The sequence below is a fragment of the Bubalus bubalis genome, chromosome 11 (assembly GCF_019923935.1).
Source record: "Bubalus bubalis isolate 160015118507 breed Murrah chromosome 11, NDDB_SH_1, whole genome shotgun sequence".
NCBI classification, from domain to species: domain Eukaryota; kingdom Metazoa; phylum Chordata; class Mammalia; order Artiodactyla; family Bovidae; genus Bubalus; species Bubalus bubalis.
In genome coordinates this window covers 3,053,125-3,072,298 of record NC_059167.1, presented here as the reverse complement: position 1 = coordinate 3,072,298, position 19,174 = coordinate 3,053,125, and the positions used below count along the sequence as shown (strand labels likewise).

The 19,174-nt window shown below is 47.1% G+C and overlaps 1 protein-coding gene across 4 annotated transcripts in view; it reads right to left on the bottom strand.

Annotated features, from left to right (window-relative positions):
• PTPN21 (protein tyrosine phosphatase non-receptor type 21) overlaps positions 1 to 19,174 on the bottom strand; it is a 76,349-nt gene that overhangs the window by 19,222 nt on the left and 37,953 nt on the right. For all 4 annotated transcript variants that reach the window (XM_025295120.2, XM_025295117.3, XM_044924658.2 and 1 more), the window contains 7 exons: positions 16,821 to 16,918; positions 15,301 to 15,368; positions 14,213 to 14,283; positions 12,157 to 12,244; positions 11,668 to 11,756; positions 9,282 to 9,369; positions 8,106 to 8,185 (listed from right to left, as the gene is read on the bottom strand). In XM_025295120.2, coding sequence (XP_025150905.1) covers positions 8,106 to 8,185; positions 9,282 to 9,369; positions 11,668 to 11,756; positions 12,157 to 12,244; positions 14,213 to 14,283; positions 15,301 to 15,368; positions 16,821 to 16,918 — 582 coding nt within the window. The remainder of the gene's footprint in view (positions 1 to 8,105; positions 8,186 to 9,281; positions 9,370 to 11,667; positions 11,757 to 12,156; positions 12,245 to 14,212; positions 14,284 to 15,300; positions 15,369 to 16,820; positions 16,919 to 19,174) is intronic.

Sequence of the window (19,174 nt, the reverse complement as noted above, 5' to 3'; positions counted from 1 at the left end):
GGAACCTATACACGTAGGATTCTTGGGTTTGATCATGATGCAATTTTGTCAAAGCTCTTTTTGAAAAACCTTTGAGCATCTATTCCTGGCCCATAAGCTTATGTGACATGTAATTACAGAGTACAAAAAATGTCATCCTTGGTTATAGTGTTCCTAAGGCCTACTAATTACTAGAAAATCCGTAATCACAAAATGAACATGAGTTCCATTTAATCAGTGAATTTACCATCTCAAGCCTCAAGTCTCGTCTCAAAAATTATTTTCAGCACTGTAACAACTAATTTCTTCTATTAAATCCCTAAATATTAGCTAATTTTTATAAGATTTTTGCTGCTAAGTCGCTTCAGTCGTGTCCGACTCTGTGCGACCCCACAGACGGCAGCCCACCAGGCTCCCCCATCCCTGGGATTCTCCAGGCAAGAACACTGGAGTGGGTTGCCATTGCCTTCTCCAGTGCATTAAAGTGAAAAGTGAAAGTGAAGTCGCTCAGTCGTGTCCGACTCCTAGCGACCCCATAGACTGCAGCCTACCAGGCTCCTCTGTCCATGGGATTTTCCAGGCAAGAGTGGGGTGCCATTGCCTTCTCCAAGATTTTTGAGGTAAAAGAAAATTACTCCTAATAGAACTATCAAGTAGCTGCAACTGCTTTTATGAGTTGACTTTTTTGATTAAACACTTTTAAAAATAACCTTTTATTATCATTGGAATAAATTAAGATTGTTGATGAAGAATAGATGTCTCTTTTCCAAAGGATGCTCCCATTCTGCCAGTAATTATTATGCAACAAAAATAAAATGGATGTCAATTCCATTAGATTGCAAAAATACCCACATCAGTTGGTAAAACATTAGTAAAGTCAGGAGGGTGTATCTGAGCCTTTTTTCCCTCTTATTTATTTTTAATTGAAAGGTAATTACAATATTGTGATGGCTTCCGCCATACATCAACATGGATCAGACACAGGTATACACACGTCCCCTCGCTCGAGCCGCCCTCCCCCTCCTGCCCCTCTAGTTGTCACAGAGCCCCGGTCTGAGTTCCTGAGTCACAGCGGATTCCCACCATCTATTGCACGTGTGTTAGTGCGTGTCACAGCGGATTCCCACCATCTATTGCACACGTGTCAGTGTGTGTCATAGTGGATTCCCACCATCTATTGTACGCGTGTTAGTGCGTGTCAGTTCTCTTTTAAAACGCTCCTTAACTGCACACTGCTGTTGCTTAGTTGCTGGGTCGTGTCTGACGCTTTGCCCCATGGACTGCAGCCCTCCAGGGACAGAGACCAAGCCCTTCTGCACCGGCAGGCTGGATTCTTTACCATCAGGCCACCAGGGATGCTCCTTAACTGCACGTTAATACATTCTTCAATTTAGCATCCAGGACTTGAAGACACTGCGTTCTGCAGCCTCGAGGTCTACTTTTCCTTTACTCTCCATCATCAGGGCTAGACTTAGGCCATCCTAGTTGGCCTCTGAAGTTTATATTTAGTCTAGAGACTCACTAAATTGACTAAACCTTAAAAGGACTACAAATTCAAAACACAGAGATGAGGAAAATGGACGTTGATAGGATCTTCCAACGAGGTGTCCAGAGTTGCCCAGCCGGACACAAAAACAAAGGCTGTTAAACACGAAGCCCAAGGATGTGAGCCTCGGAGCAGAGGCGGCACCCCACACGGGGGTCTATCCTGGCGCCTGCTGGCAGCCTCCAGGGCAGAGGCGGCACCCCACACGGGGGTCTATCCTGGCGCCTGCTGGCGGCCCCCAGGGTGGAGGCGGCACTGCAGAGGCCACCTCTGCTAAAAACAAACCAGTATGTCTTCCTGCTGCCCAGCTGACGTAGGCAGCCTCTCCATCGGGTCTACATATTCTAACCTCCTCTTTCTTCTTGCCAAAATCCTTGTCAAAGCAGTTTTCTAGGAGACCAGCTAAACTGAGTACACAAGAGAGAACAGTGAACAGTTGGTAGTGTTTGGGGGCAGTTACTATGCTGGTGGGTGCTTCTAAAAACAAGACAGCTAAAGATTTCTGGGGGACTGGAAATCACTGGAATGTGTATATTGGAGAAGACACAAGAAGAAAGGGTTGCTAGCCCAAGTAAAACAAATGACATTACTTATTAAAACAGTGCAAAAGGCTATACACGATTACCTTGGGGAATCCAAACACCAACCCTGAGAAGGAGGCTGGTGGGTATCTTTCCTTACAGATAAGGTAATGGATATTTAGATTAAGTAAATTGTTCCTGGTCACATGGCAAATAAGCAGAACTGACATCAGAACCGGGCGGGTCTGTCAGATTCCTGAGCACACGCTCCTAACAGCTGATTATCTGTCTGACGCCCCCTCCCCACCCCAACAGACACATGGGCTCCACCGAGGCAAAGGACACACCATAGTGCCACTGGTGCCTGGCACACAAGGAAGCTGCCAAATGTGTGCTGAACAAGTGAAGCAAACAGTGAGTGAGGACTGCAATGGATGCTTATGGCTAAGCACTTACAATCTGGGCTTCCCTGATGCTCAGCTGGTAAAGAATCCACTTGCAATGCAGGAGACCCCGGCTCAATCCCTGGGTCAGGAAGATCCAGTGGAGAAAGTAAAGGCTACCCACTCCAGTATTCTTGGGCTTCCCTTGTGGCTCAGCTGGTAAAGAATCCACCTGCAATGCAGGAGACCCCAGCTCAATCCCTGGGTCAGGAAGATCCACTGGAGAAGGGAATGGCTACCCACTCCAGTATTCTGGCCTGGAGAATTCCATGGGCTGTACAGACCATGGGGTCACAAAAAGTCGGACACGACTGAGCAACTTTCACTTGGGCTTCCCTAGTGACTCAGTTGGTAAAGAATCTGCCTGTAATGCAGAAGACCCAGGTTCACTCCACAAGTCAGGAAGATCCCATGGAGAAGGAAATGGCAACCTACTCCAGTACTCTTGCCTGGAAAATTCCATGGACAGAAGAGCAGGACAGGCTGCAGTCCATGGACTCCCAGAGTTGGACATGATTGTGCAACTTTCACATACAACTTACACTTGAGCTGTAACGACAGTAAATTTCCAAGAACCGACTTTTGCTTTGTGAGCTTCGTTTCTTGTATATTCAAGCTATAGAGGACTGAGATTTTGATGCACAAAAAATATGTTGGCTAGTGGAAATACCCAGAAAATATTGACCTCAGTGACCTTCCTTTAATGGGACAGGGGCTTTCTCTTCTTCCAGGCTTCTCACAGTGTCTTCAAAAACTCTGCAGCAGGCCAAGAAGGGGGACAGCCCCAGCTCCCTCCGGGAAGGGCCAGTGCATCTGCTGATCACAGAAGTCTCCAGAACAGACTGGCTGCTATATTTGCCAGTAGCCTTAAACTGCAGGAACACTCGCCAATGCTGACAAGGCTTAGCAAGGAGCCCACTGGCGACAGGAATTCAACCTCCCCCTCTGGAGAAAGTCCGTGGAAACTTCTGCCACTCGGCTTTGCAGGTTTGGGGACACTAGACTCCCCTTCCCCCGCTCTCCCCAGAGAGGAGAGAAAGAGCCTCCCACACACCAAGCAGCCTCTCAAGATTCCTTTTCCCTCTGATTCTTCTCATGCAAATTCAACAGGTCAATGATAGCATGAATGGGTCTGGGGCTTGGGGTGGCAGAGAAGGGGAGAGAAGTCCTTAGACCTAAGAAACTGTCACTACCTCATTTAATTCCTATTCCAACTCTAAAGAAATGCTAAATAAAACTCACATTATCCTCACACTATAAATTAAAAAAGCAAAAAGAGGGATTCCCCTGGTGGTCCAGTGGCTAAGACTCTGCATGCAGGAGGGCCAGGTTCAATCCCTGGTCGGGGAACTAAGATCCCACACGTCACAGGCCAACTAAGTCCAAGTGCTGCAACAAAGCCCAAGCACAGCCAAAAAAAAAGAATTCCTTTCTCTTCACCTGGGGATCAAGTGCTACATTCACTTCCTGTAGAATGAAGTGGGTATCTTCCATTGTAAATTATTTCATAGCAATAGTTCATGAAAATGGACTTCCATGATTTAACATGTATGGAAATTAAAAGCAAAATGTAGAAAATAGACCTTTACATATAATTATTTCATTTTAAAAATACTCATTTTCCTTATACAAATGTAACATATGCAAATGAGGATCTAATATAAATGTGGTTTTATTTATATTTGGGAATAAATAGTAATATTATTTAAAAAAAAATGAGCTAAGACTGAGTCATTTACCCCCAACACACACATAAATTATTTATTCTCCTTCTGAACTTTAAAACTGTTACCAAGGGGTGATTTGCAAAAAAACTCTTTTAAAAAGGTATTAACCACCAACCAAGAGGGATGCCTACTGGAAAAAGATTCTATCTTATGGTTTATTTCAAATGACTGATTCTCCATTAATTTCCGGGGGGGGGGGGGGAGGGGGAGTGAACTGAGGGAATGATGGCTCATGATTACGAATAGTCTTAAACTTATGAAAGGCTTTACATCTACGAAAGGGCTGTGGCCCGGGAGACTGCACATGTACTGCTCTGAGCAGAACACACGCGTCTGCACACAAAGCACTGCCACCCACGCCGGTAACAGGCCGGTGCGGAGGAGCCCCAAACGCCACGGCCTGGGACGCCGGCGCAGCGGAGCCCGCCGCGAGGGGGCGCCCTCCTCACACAAAGGCGCGGAGCCCCGAGCCCCGCAGCAGGCAGAGGCGGCGTCGGCCACGGGGAAGGGCAGGGCCGCTGCACCTGGGGAAGCAGCGGGACTCATCCATATGAAAGGACGGTGGAGGGAACGGGGATGCAGGGAACCCGGGGCCTCAAGGCTAATTAACTGCTGGATGGTCCTCCCCAGCGGACGTCCTTCCCGGCCCCAAGCCGGGCCTGCCTATTTCTCTTCGCACCGCTGCTCCTTCACACTGGGGCCCATGAAGCGGGGAGCGCCTCTCCTTAACGGGCCCTAAGGTACAAGCCGTTCTTCCGTCAGGAATAAACGGACGGCGGCGGGGAGCAGGACGGCTCATTCCCCCGGACTCCCCGAGCCTGCTTCAGGCTCGTTACTCGGAAGCCGGCCCCGGCCCTGCCGGACGCCCGGGCCTGAAGACTCGAGGGAGGAGCCCTGCGCGCCCAGCCCCGGCGGACGGACGCGCCGGGCCCACGAGGCTCGGCCGGGGCAGAGCCCACGGCCCGGACTCCCGACCCTGCTCCCAGCTGCCAGCCGCGTGGCAGGGCGCGAGTCTGCACTTGTCTGTCCCCACAGCGTCCCTGTGAATGGGCACCTGGACTGTGCGGAGGGGCTGCTGTGAAGCCAGAGACGAAGGCGGGCCACGTGGCGCCTGACGCAGGAAGCGCCGACTGAACCACGTGATAAGCGGCAGGAAAAGCAGCCCTGAGCGCGGCGCGGCGGCCCGGCAGCAGCGCTCACTCTGGATCAGCAGGAATGAGGGTGAGCCCGCCTGAGAACAGGAGGCCGGGCGCCCGGCGAAGGCCTGGGGCTGTGAGGGGCACCGGCAGGGCAGGGACCGAGGGCCCTGGGAGCCAGGACGGAGGCTCGGCGGGGCACTGGGCCCGGAGGAGGCGGGCTAGAGGGGAGGACAGCGCAGACGTGGGCCTGAGCGATGACTGGGAGCAAAGCTGCATGTTTCGCTCATACGGTTAAGGAGACTGCCCAGAGCAGGCGCGACAGGGCCAGGAGGCCAACTGGAGGCCAGCTGGTGAGCTGGAGCAGAGGACATGGCTTCTAGAACAGGGGTGGGGAAGGAGTGGAACCGCTCTGCTTCACATGGCCTCCTGCCGGGAAGCCTCTCCGAGCCTGTGCTTCCGGTTAGGTACCCTTCTCCCAAGGGCTCTGACAGCACCACAGACACCCCGGAGCAGGGCGCGTAATACTCGGTTCCCCAGGTTCACTCGGCAAATCCGCCAAGGCCTCCGGGGAGCGAGGCCCTTGCTTAGCACCAGGAATACAGAGGTTAACAAGAGGGGCGCGGTCTGGGCTCTACAGACAGGCCGAGGGCGGATGGCTGGGAGGGGATGCAGACCACAAACAGGGAGGGGTTACCCGGATCAGGGGGCTGCGGGCCATGAAGGGGAAACAGGTAGCAGATGGAGACGGGTGCTGGGGTGGTCAAGAACCGCCTTTCTGGGCCTTGCCTGGGGGCCCCTGGCTAAGACCCTGCACTTACAATGCAGGGAGCTTGGGTTCGATCCCCGGTCAGAACTAGATCCCACATGCCACAACTAAGACCCGGCACAGCCAGATAAACATTTACAACAAACCAAAACACCGCTGATGAAGGGCACCTCTGAAGAGACCCTGATGCAATGAGGGGCTAGTACGTGAAGACTGGGGAGGGGACGGGGTCGGACGGACGGAGGGCATGCTCAGAGACCAGAAAGGATACCAGTGTGGCTGGAGTGGGTGAGCAAGGAGCGCAGAGGGAACAGTGGAACCAGGCAAGCACAGAGCACACGCGGCTTTGCGCTTCCGAGGACGAGGGCGGGTCAGTGCAGGGCCTTAGGCAGAGTGAGAGGATTCCGGCTGACGACGCAGAGTCGGCTACAGGCAGGGAGGCCCGGAAACAGCCGGAGAGCTGCGGCAGTATTCCAGGTGAGAGCCAGGGCAGCCGGCACCAAGTTACCTGCTGAAGGAGCGTCAAGATGGCCCGATTGAGAGAGATTTCGAAGGTACCAAGTTCGCGGAGCGCACGGAGGAACTCCGCGTGGGAGGAAAGAGAAGCAGGAATGAGGAGGAGTTCTAGCTCCGGGGCTGGTGCCTGTGCTGTGCCGGCGCCTGAGGATACAGGCAGGAGGATACAGGCAGGAGCAGGAGCCGCAGACTCGGGCAGGAAGGCGAGCCGCGGGCCGAGAGTCTGGCTTTAGGCACTTTACCAAATCCGACAAGCCTGTGAGGCACCCAAGTGGAGATGCCAAGGAGGCAGCCGGGGGTGCGAGTGGAGAGCTCGCGGGAAGACAGGCTAGCGACAAAGTCAGGTGCGCTGTAGGTATAGATGGTGCTACGAACCGGGTCAAGCCGAATCCCCTACCGGGTGAGTGTAGACGAGAAGAGGTCCGGGGGTGAAAGCAGCCAAGGTGACGGAGAAGAAACAGCCTCAGAAAGAGAAAAAGCAGGAGAAGAGGGTCCTGGCAGCCAAGGAGGAGCACGGAGAAGAAACAGCCTCAGAAAGAGAAAAAGCAGAAGGGGGTCCTGGCAGCCAAGGAGGAGCACGGAGAAGAAACAGCCTCAGAAAGAGAAAAAGCAGGAGAAGAGGGTCCTGGCAGCCAAGGAGGAGCACGGAGAAGAAACAGCCTCAGAAAGAGAAAAAGCAGAAGGGGGTCCTGGCAGCCAAGGAGGAGCACGGAGAAGAAACAGCCTCAGAAAGAGAAAAAGCAGGAGAAGGGGGTCCTGGCAGCCAAGGAGGAGCACCGATCGGGGTGCAGGGAGGAAGGGGCAGGCAGGGTTTGGTGCCGCCCAGCACTCAAGTGAAGAGCTCGTCAAATGGCCCTGGGTGAAGGTCTCCGTCACTCTGACAGGGGGCGTCAGTGAGGAGGTGGCTTAAGGGAAACGGTGGAGGGAGGGGAGAGAGAAAGATGATGCAACTCTTTCCAAGAGAAAAGAAGAAAGATACAGCACCGTGGCTACAGGGATGTGGAAACGGAGAAAATGTGTTTAGAGGTAAAATGTGACAGCATGTTTGTGTCCTGACAGGAATGACCCAGCAGAAAGGGGTAAACCCATGGGGCTAGGAAAAACGTACATTAAGAAGGAGTGTAAATTCTTCAAATGGCTGGAAGAGCTGAATGAGCTTTTATGACTCAAAGTGTTGATTAAAAAAAATTTTTTTTTCCTTTTAGCTTTCAAGAATTAGAATAATTGTGTTACTAGTTGAAAGAAATTTTAGAGGCCTATTTGTAGATACTAGAGGTTGGTCCAAAGCTAAAATGAAAAATAACTGAGAAATAAAATTTTAACATACAAAAGCAAAGAGATTATTATAAAAATGTCATTCAAAAGTTATCTTCTTAAAAAAAATTGCCCTATAGATGATACCCTATAGCTCAGGACGAAAACTTCTAAGGTCATCATTTTCCAGTATCCACGGGCAGGGTATACTTACAGGCTGCACTGATTTAGTCTGTAAAATTTATGTCGCGCAACACAGAGTCTCCAGACGTATTTTGCTGTTTCCATGTCTTCCTAGCAAACAAAAGACACACGAAGTAAAGCAAAGGACATCTACAACTTGATACAGACCTTATCTGAGAACAAGACAGACATGGGTGACATGGTATACCAAAGTCACTTCTAACACACGGTGATTCTTGCATTTTCTACCACTGCACTCTTCATATGAATGTTGTAATTAGGATTCAAATTATGAAGACCACCTGGAGAAGGAAATGGCAACCCACTCCAGTATTCTTGCCTGGAAAATCCCATGGACAGAGGAGCCTGGTAGGCTACAGACCACTGGGTCGCAAAGAGTCAGACACGACTGAGTGACTTCACTTTCACACTTTTGGGGGAAGTGTACATAGGGTGCTTGGCTCAAAGTGTGGTGTCTAACAAGGGTTTAATAAAAGTTTCAGTACCTAAAAAAAAAAATTATGAAGACCAACAAAAAGCTCTCAATAGAACGATTCTTATAGTAACAGTTTCCGGATGACTTAGAAATCTTTAAATTATGAAAATGTCATCTTTTATTATTACTCAAAGATGTGACTAAACAAAACATTTTATTATTGACAAACAGATACTCAAAGACATTTTTAAAAGAAGTAACTCAGACTCATGGCTTTCGTCAAGAGAGTAAAGGTAACTGTGAAACAGTATTTCTACAGAGCTATTCGTATCAGTGGGAGCCAAGATGCCAGTGTTTCCTTTCTTCCCTACTTGTGCTCATGCATGCTTAGTCGCTCAGTCATGTCCGACTCTGTGCGACCCCATGGACCATACAGGCTCCTCCGTCCGTGGGATTCTCCAGTCAAGAATACTGGAGTGGGTCGCTGTGCCCTCCTCCAGGGGATCATTCCGACCCAGGGCTTGAACCCCGTATCCTGCACTGCAGGCAGATTCTTTATAGCTGAGCCTATGTACGTAATTTAAAGGTCATTTAATCATACTTAGTAAATTGAGTATTTATCCAAAGACTCAATTCATTCAACAGTATTTACTGAGCAACTTTGCTAAGTGCGATTATGCAAAATGTTTTAAAGCTACTCCCCCAAACATACACACAGAAATGTTAACTTTTAGGAAAAACAGTCCATGCAGATTCCTAATGTTTACTCACAGTTTGAAACTGGATGGTCTCCTCTTTATTTGCCAGCTCTAATGCAAAAAAGGACTTATTGTGGGACATGTTAGCAATATCATGCCACCTGGAGAACAACAAGCAGAAAATGGTCATATAAGTACTCAGATTTTTACTAAGAGACAGAAGATAAGATTTTTTTTCCTTTTTGAGCTTAATGTATAACCTATTATTTGTTACCATTTTAGGAGGAAAACAGGGCTTTAATTGGCTAGCATGCATTTTATAACTGAAGTGACAACACGGAGGTACAAAAAGTAACACATGTATACTAAAACAGAGGCAGAGTATTCAGAACTGTACACTCGGGACTTCCCTGGGGGTCCAGTGGTTGAGACCCCACGCTTCCAATGCAGGGGGCAAGGGTTTGATCCCCAGTCAGGAAACTAAGATCCCACATGCTGCACGGCTAGGCCAAAATAAATACATAAAAATGTAAACTCTACTCATCCTCTTTTGCTGGACTAGTTTGATCAAATATCTCACTCTCAGCTGCCAATGCTCCTTCGTTCATTCAACAAACGCTTTAGCGGGCACCCACTGTGACGATACCGGGCACCCTGTGTTCGGTCCTGGGGCACGAAGATGGGCGAGGGGCAGCGCCGCCCTCAGAGGGGCTCAGGCGGGGGCGGGGCAGGTGGAGAGCACAGACCTAACAAGCACTGTTACCTTCTGGTACACAGGGCAAAATAAGACCCCGAGGTAGAGCAGAGATGCTCTACAAAGCTGGTGAAGCAGGGCCAACAGAAAGTTCAGATGCTGGGAAACCAAAGAGTGAACTATTCTGGGGGTGTTCACCAGGATTGAAACTCCAATTCTGAACTTTCTAACTGTATTTTAGCATGTTAAGGTTTTATATATTAATATTTTATTACACACTGCATAATTTTTACAAAGGGAAAAATAGGTCTGGAAGAAAAAATTTTACCCCTTTATCCTTCTCTATCTTATTAGATTTAAATTTATTGAAATAAATAAAATTCATTCACAATAACTTGGTACTTCATTGCTTTTGTGTTTTAATTTTCTGGATGCACTGCGTACAGAGCATGTGGGATCTTAGTTCCCTGACCAGGGGTCAAACCCAAGCCCCACGCATTGGAAGTGCAGAGTCTTGACCACTGGACCTTCAGGGAAGTCTCTAATTGCTAAACCGAAAGATTATGAGTGTCATATTAAAGAAGGCATTTTAGAAATTCCTATCCAGTGAGATAAAGGAAGCCCAGGGGGATGTCTCCCATGTTCCTGTGACCTTTCCAGCAATGTCAGGGCCCTTCCCTTCGGTGCCAGCCAGATCCATCTCTGCCCCCTGCCCTGCAACTGAGCGTGCTGGGCAGACAGTGAGCAGCCTGGGGACCTGAGAGCAACTGCCCTCGGGAGCCACCTGAGCCAGGGCAGGACGGTCCAAGAGCGGGGACCTGTTCCCCAAGCCGGGTACACGCTCCATGGTCACAATCACCAGGGAGAATCATTCAGACCCCCAAAGGCAGGAGAGCAAAGAAGTGAAGGGACACAGAGTACTGAAAAGGGAACTGTCTTCGCCTGAAATCTCGCTGCTGCAAGCCAGCCACGCTTAGCACACTGCCATATGTCCTCTGTCCTCCTGACTAGACTACATTCTAAGATTTCCACAAATGAAGAGTACCACTCTTTTTATAATCAAGAGAAGAAAAATCTACATTACAAAAAGTAATTTAAATGTTGGTATTTTAGGAATTTTGGTTCCAACTAGAATCAGGGAAAGCCTAGATTTCCCATGAGAAATAGCCAGGGAAACCAGAGCTCAAATGAAAAATGCGCTGCTCATTTACATGAGTGCGTGTGCGTTTGTTCAGCCCCACAGTGGTGAATTTTGTTTCTTTCCCCTAAGGCTGGGGTACAGTGGGCATCAGGGACTTTATGCTGAACCTGATGAAACGTGTTTCTAAGGGTACAGAGCCCTTCAGCCTCCAGGAACTCATCCTAACATGCAAGCCTCAGCTACTGAGGAGAGAAATCGGATTTTGTTTTTGAAATCGACTGGGATCTAAACCCTGAAATAAATACTCATACTTCACATAGAAAAAAAAAAAAAAGAAAAGAAAAATTCACACACAAAGAATGGCCTCCATATGGTAAGAAAAGGGTCACATGTCTTTAAACATTTCCTAAGCAGGTCACCATTATAAACAGTTTTCTGCAATTTAGTTTTGAATTAAGTATCTTATAACTATTGTGGTCAGGTGCAATTTTATTCTAAGAAGGGCATGTTTCCATTTCCTAGTGAGGCCTTGGGAGACACTTACTTGTGAGCAATACAATTAGCACAGGGACCAAAACCCAATCACCTACAGGAGCCACAGAAAGTGCGCAGAAAGAAAAGTACCTAAATACCACAGGGGGCCTCCCGCTCTTGTGTTTCACAAAGACGCCTTCGAGACACGCTCCGATGGATATGTCACTGCCTTGGCTGTCCTAGGAGGAGAAATCAGACAAGGAAACACTGGGGGCGGCAGAGACACGGGGCCCCAGGGCCCACCTACCCCTACTGTTGTGTCCCACGTGGAAAAGGCTTGGGAGACCTCCCCTGAGGGGGAAAGTCTGCAAGGTATAAATGTGTCACCCTGGAAACACAAATGAAAAACAGTTGGGCTCCTTAAGGAATTCTATTCCAAGAGTAATTCCAAGAACAAACGACAAAACAGGAATATCTGTTTTGTGAGAAAACTTCAGCCACGAGGACCTCAGCTTTCACATTTCCAAACGTCTGCACATCTCGGGCCTTTGGGCAGCGCAGCGTCCCTGGCCTTCCCTGCTAACCTGCCTGAACGACTCAGGCGCCCTTCGGAGGGCCCCGTCTTCGGGCCTCGCTTACCTTGGCAGGGTAGCTCTCTTCCCCATAGCCGTCCATTCTCTCTACCTCCTGCATGTAGAGCATTTCCGCGTCAGGAGCTGTGAGGCCCCTGCAACCCGAGAGATCTGTCAGACAGACTGTTCACAGACTAAAAAAATTTCAGAAGAGCTTGTCTGCGAAAAACTACGTCTCAATCGGGCATAAAGCGTTAGAAACGTTTCCAGTTTCTAAGCGTCTGTGATTAGTTACATCAATCCACCAATTTTTACTGTGAATCAACTACATGCAAGAGCACTGTGCTGAATGCTGAGGGCTGGGTGTCAGGGCCGACCCCTTGGCCTGGGGGCAGGCCAGGGGGAATGCAGGAAGTAAAACAACCTCCCGAGAAGACTTCAGGGAGAGCCAGACTTCTCTCCAAACCACCGAAGTGTCAGACAGTACTAAGCACTAAGTACTAAGCACTGTGTGCTGAGCGCCACACGGCGAGTGGGGCAAGTAAGGGCTAGCAGCTGGCTTCAGTGACAGCGTGACGAGGGTGGGCAGGTAGGCGGGAAGGCAGCGTGGGCAGAGAAGGTGCCCACTGCATGGACACCTCCTCTCCAACCTCACCTTCTGCTGCTCCACACACCCACAAGGTAGCCCCCACCACGACCACCCCAGACTCTCTGTATCTTTGAACATGCCACGCTCCCCCATGCCTCTGAGCCTTTGCACGTGCTCATCGTGCTTCCTGGTCTAACTATCACCCACGTGTGCACCTGGTCAGCCTCTGAACCCATCAAGACTCAGCCTGCACACCCTCTTGGTCACCTTGTGGGATTGCCCTGCTCTACGCAGACCCACCACCTTCTGTGCACGCCTCTCCCCCGCGCTCACGATGAGAACTATGAACTGCTAGGACACTGGGCTGCACTGCCTGCCCCTGGAGACGCTGGCAGGTCACGGTTCTAGTCATCTTTGTGCCACAGCATTGAGCACTCGCCTCATAGCAGAAGAGCAGCACTAAATTATCTTTGAAGGAGACGCACAGATGAATGAATGAAAATAACAAAAGATAGAGCAAGGTGTGCCCGAAGGATTAATTATGCTGAAAAAAAAGGGTTCATTTGGACAGCAGAAGATACAGCTGGAACGGCAGGATTGAACCAACTTGTGAGAAGCCTTTAATCCCAGGGGTGATGAACTCAGGCTGGTGGAAAGCGAGAAGATTCACAAACACTCGAGGAGAGGAGGGGAGACAAGTCGAAAGAGCTATTTTAGGAGAATTAATCTTTTGTGAGTGACTGTCTGGATTTGAGTGGGGACAGACTAAAGGGAAAAGGTTATTTTTAACAGGAAGGGGTGAACAATAGGTTATAATTAGACAGACCTGGGTTCACATCCCACCTCTACCACATGTAACTTTGGGCAAGTTATTTATAGTCTTTGTGAACTTGATTTTCCCAATCTGTAAGGAGATAATAACATTTACCTTAAAGAGTGGTTATTAAGAATTTGATGATACATAAAGTACTTGGAGCTGAGTGGCACTTGGTTTAACGTAAAACCTAGCATTCTCCAGGACAGGGTTTTCAGACAACACATCCAGCTTCACTCTCAAAGACCAGGATCTGCCCAGAAGCAGGGGCCAGAGCAACAAGCCCGCTGCTCTCAGCACAGCTTGCCTAGAGGACAGGGAGAGGCTTCCAAAGGCGGCGGTGAGGCTGGGGGCAGACCCAGAACATCACATCTGCCACAAAGGAAAACAAGTCTCTCTAATCTTGCGTTAACCTACACAGGGCCAGGCCACCGCCCAAACCTTCTGTATGTGGGAGGAAGGATGGGCAGCCTTTAGGGGCTGGCCGCTCTCAGCTTTCTCAGCTTCATCAGTGACACAACGTGAATAACAGATGGGTTAATATGGGGAAGTGCCTGGAAGAGCGCTGGGCAGGCGGTGAGAGCTCTGCCCAGGTGGGGAGAGCTGGGTAACTAGAGTAAGCATAGCAGCAGCAGTAAAGGTCCACATTCAATGCTGTCAACCCAGGGTTCAAATTCAAACAGGCACGCGTCCTAATCTGCCCCCACTTCTCAGCGTTACCTGTATTTCTGATGCAGTAAGGCCACTTTTTGGGTTGCTTCTTCCAACACCTTTTCATCCTGTAACCACTCCTGGAAAAACACACGACAGTAAGTATGGAAACAAATCACTCAAATTTCTTAGGAGGAATCTGTGCTACTGTTATTGATTCTTGTCCCCAGCAGGCAAAACTAGGGCTAGAATCAGTATCTGAGAGCTTCACTAAAGGACATAATCATGACCTTTCTGAGAATTAAGTGGCTTCTGCTCAAAAGTCAACACTTGCCCTGCCTTCTCAATTCATCCCAGAGAAACCTGTTGCTGTCTAGTTGCGAAGTCGTGTCCAACTCTTTTCGACCCCATGGAATGTAGCCCATCAGGCTCTGCTGTCCATGGGTTTTCCATGCAAGAACACTGGAGTGGGTTGCCATTTCCTTCTCCAGGGGATCTTCCCAATCCAGAGATCAAGCCCACGTCTCCTGCTTGGCAGGTGGATTCTTTACCACTGGGCCACCTGAGAAGCCCCCAGAGAGTTAAAGACGGGTTATTTCAGGTGTTAACATTCATCAGCCAGTCCCAAGCCCAGCACGTAACGGCACCTCGTCATCCCCTGGCTGCTGCGTCCACAGTCAGAGCAGCGCACCACTTCCTACAGCTGTTGCAACACAGTCTCCCTGTCAAGCCACCAGTATTGACTTCAAAAAGTAGAAAGCAGGGTCTTTTTGTCACCTACTCTTTAAATTGCTGATGAGAAACGATATTCACTTCAACATAATTCTGTGAGGTCTCAAGTGTTCGGTTAAAATCAAAACTTCTGTGGTTCCTCAGAAGCTGGAAATGAGTGCCCCTCTTTAGACTCACATTCAAACTCAAAATGAATTTCACTGGCTGCAGCCCCGAGGCCACAGACCCTTCTGTTTCTGTGCTTTTACAAGGACTAGAAGTCTATAATAGGGAAAGCAACAACTTAAGTTGTTTACAAGAAGGAGCTGATTTTTTTTAACTCTATCCCTACCTAGTAAGTCTAATATATGGGCTTCATTTCAGGGATTATTAAGGGTCTAGAAATCACTGTTGATAAAAATGTCCAATGTCAAAAGAATTCTTACCACAGGAAGCAAGGCAAATTTCTGAAGAAAATCCTGGGATTCATACTGATCAAAGTCACCAAAATCAGCTATATAAAATCACAAGTATTCACATGTCAATTATGTTTAATTGGAAGCAAAACATATACACAACTAAATTCAATATGAAGTATACAGATGGTATGCTTATGATTTAGAAGTCAAATCTGCCTTATAGCTTATAAAATGTATATTTTAAAAATTCCTTTTAAAGTGTCCAACTCTTTGTAACCCTATGGACTGTAGCCTACCAGGCTCCTCTGTCCATGGGGATTCTCCAGGCAAGGATACTGGAGTGGGTTGCCATTTCCTTCTCCAGGGGATCTTCCCGACCCAGGAATCGAACCCGGGTCTCCCACGTTGCAGGCAGACTCTTTACCCAGACAGATTCATGTGTCTGGACTTGGAAAAAATGCCTCTTAATAAAGTAGAAAAAAAAAAAACCACACATTACAAATTGTATACAAATCACCTCATTTTTTTGTCATTAGAAAACAAACAAAAATCTACCCTATAATCATATATGCCTACTTATGTACAGAAAAAATGTTAAGAACAAACCAAAGCATTCATAGTAGTGACTACCTCTAGGGAATGGAATTAGATCATCTGAATATGTTACAGTGAGATGTATTTGTTTAGAAATTTTTAATTGTAAAAGAAACTGATAGCTCAGCAAAAAGCTTATGAAAAACTAACTCTTAAAGCCAAAGATAACACTTAAGAAGATTCAAAGTACTTTGAAAAGGAATATGGCTTCATGAGTAGAGAGCATTTTTTTCATCTAGGAAGAATATATATTATATCTCCATGTCTGCTAACATCTGAAGGAATTTTATTAATCATTCTTCACATTAAATTTCAATTTCCAAGATTAAATGCCAGTTATTTGAAATAAAGTCCCATTAGAAGTCTTTCCAAAGTACATTACACATGTAAACACATATGGATTAAACATACGGCAAAGAACTCAAAAATACTTGTGAAATACAAAACTAATAATATTATGATTGGCAATGTTCTATAATCTAGGGCAACTATTTAAGAAACCAAACCAATGACGTACGCTTGAAGTGTAAGCGAATGTGACCTTTTCAACCCCACTGTTTGGCTGATCTTCCTTCTGAAAATACGAGCTAGCAGCAGATCAGGTCCCTGCACTAGAGGAATACATGGCATATTAAATGCTGTGTGTGTGTGTGTGTGTGCACGCGTGTGTGTGCATATGTATGTATTTCCTCTCTACTGTTGGTCTGTGCTGTGCTGACGTGATAACATGCTTAGCCTTCCAGAAGTCTCATATTTCATTCAAGTAATTCAAACCCATTCCTCCTCCACAAGGAAGCCCCTTAGATAACAGAAATAATATTCCACTAACATAGAAAACTACTCTATAGTAGTTACTTTCTATAGTCAGTTACTTTAAGAATTTCCTTGCTGTTTTTGTTTAACATGTATTTTAATCTGATTGATCTATTACATTATCAATTGCCATTCTTTACCTTGAACAGCTAAGCCTGCAAGCTGAATTGCTTGTTCTAATGTACAAGGAATGTTTCCTTCCAAGATATCTTTCTTCAGCTGCAGATAATACTGATACCTATTAAAAAAAAAAAAAAAAAAAAAAGGTCAGTTTTTAAAAGTCAGTGTTGGTATTACCTCTGATGCATTTTATCATTATTTGGTAGAGAAGCATCAACTAGCCAAAACTAAGCTCAGACAATTTCAAAGAATGATAGGAACGTTCCTTGATCATTTCTATACTGACAAATACACAGACAGACACAACAATTTATTGAGTCACTTATTCTTAACTGTAGTTATTTGAAAGCTACAAACTATAGCCACCTAGGAAATAGCTGGTCATCTATCTTGTACCCTGTAAAACAGTCTCGGTAAGTTTTGTTGTTTTAGTTGGAGAAACAGAGAATCAGTGGCCAATCCATACTTTAAAAACCCTTTGGAGGAACTTGGTGGTGTAAGACTTTCCTAGCCCTGGACAGTAAAGTCAGAAGAAAACATGGTTCCTGACATTTCAGACCAGGCGCATAATAAAATATTCTTTATTGAAATACCAAAAAGGATAGTTGCTCAAATACTTTATAACAGTCTTTTAATGTGGACTTACTTCTGTTTATGTTTTCAGTATATAGGGTATTAGTTACCAGCACAACCTTTAGTCAAGCAAACTTCAGTTAAACTTCAGATCTCCAATTTAGCATTTTGAAGGAACTTGGGAAAGTCATAACCTGTGGGTTTAAATTAACTCCAGTACACGGTGGGTACTATCACCCTTTCACAAGGCTGAACACACCAAGGAACATATGTAAAGCTCTTAGCATAAAACTACAGCGCAGCTGGCACTTAACAAACAGCTGCTCTGGTGGCTAGCGGCATCACCCACCTGCAGCCAGGCGGCAGTATTTCACCTGGCTGGCTTCTCCGTTCTGATAAAGCTCTACAGTGAAGATTTGTTCTGCCTTCCTTTCATGTATTCACTAAGGTAATTACTGGGGCCTTCTGTGCATCAAGCACTGTTCTAGACGCTGGGGATACAGTGCTGAACGAAGAGCTGCCAACCCTCTGCCAATAGTCTACAGGACTGTCCTGGATCCATAATCTCTTCCGGGTTTGATGTCTGCAAAGCTCACGATGTGAGCTGTACCCAGGTGCAGTGCACAATGGCGCTTCCCGGAGAGCCCCCCCTTTAATCACTGCATATGAGCCCTTACATCATCCTACTTTATTTACCTTCGACATTTCCGTTCTTCGTTACCAAAAGTCTTGAGCAAAACACCATCCATTTGAATAAGAATTTAGATCCAACTTACACCCTCTACCTGCTAGTGCAGAACCCATGGATTTCCCTCAATCAGCAAAGAGAACGCTGGCAGCACCGGGTCTTGTCAATGAGGAAACCTTGCAACTTTCTCCCAGGAGCTCCTGGGACAATCTGAAGTACTCTATATCGAATATGCTGTCCACATATTCCACTCTAAGTGTTCTTGGTCTTTTTCTTAATCAAATCACAGGAAAACAGGTGCACAGTCTAGACTGAAGCCTAGATTATGGCACATCTTTCCTAACGGGTCTCCTGCCTGTAGTCTTGTAACCTCTAATCTACCTTCCATGATGGGTGATCTTGGTAGACTACACATTTCATCATTCCCTTCCATTAAAACTCAAAAACGCCTGTCCCTATTGGTCTATGACTTCATGACTTGGGCATTTCTTTTTCCAAGCCTCGGTTCTCCTCTCGAGCTAATATCTGAAATTCCCTGAAAAAATAAATCAGTTGCTTTTATTATCCCCTTACTTTGCACAAGCTACTCCCTCTAACTAGAAAACTCCTTGTAAAGTCAAGTGAAAAGTCACCGTCTTTACCTTCCCTATTCATATTCCCCGCAACCCACTCCTCGGAATCCAGCGCCATAATTCAGTTCAGTTCACTCACTCACTCGTTTCCAACTCTTTGAGACCCCATGGACTGCAGCACGCCAGGCTTCCCTGTCCATCTCCAATTCCTGAAGCTCGCTCAAATCCATGTCCACTGAGTCAGTGATGCCATCCAACCATCTCATCTTTTGTCATTCCCTTCTCCTGACTTCAGTCTTTCCCAGAATCAGGGTCTTTTCTAATGAGTAAGTTCTGCACATCAGGTAGCCAAAGTATTGGAGTTTCCGCTTCAGCATCAGTCCTTCCAATGAATATTCAGGACTGATTTCCTTTAGGATTGACTGGTTGGATTGCCTTGCGGTCCAAGGGACTCTAAAGAGTCTTCTCCAACACCACACTTCAAAAGCATCAATTCTTCGGCGCTCAGTTTTCTTCACAGTCCAACTCTCACATCCGTACA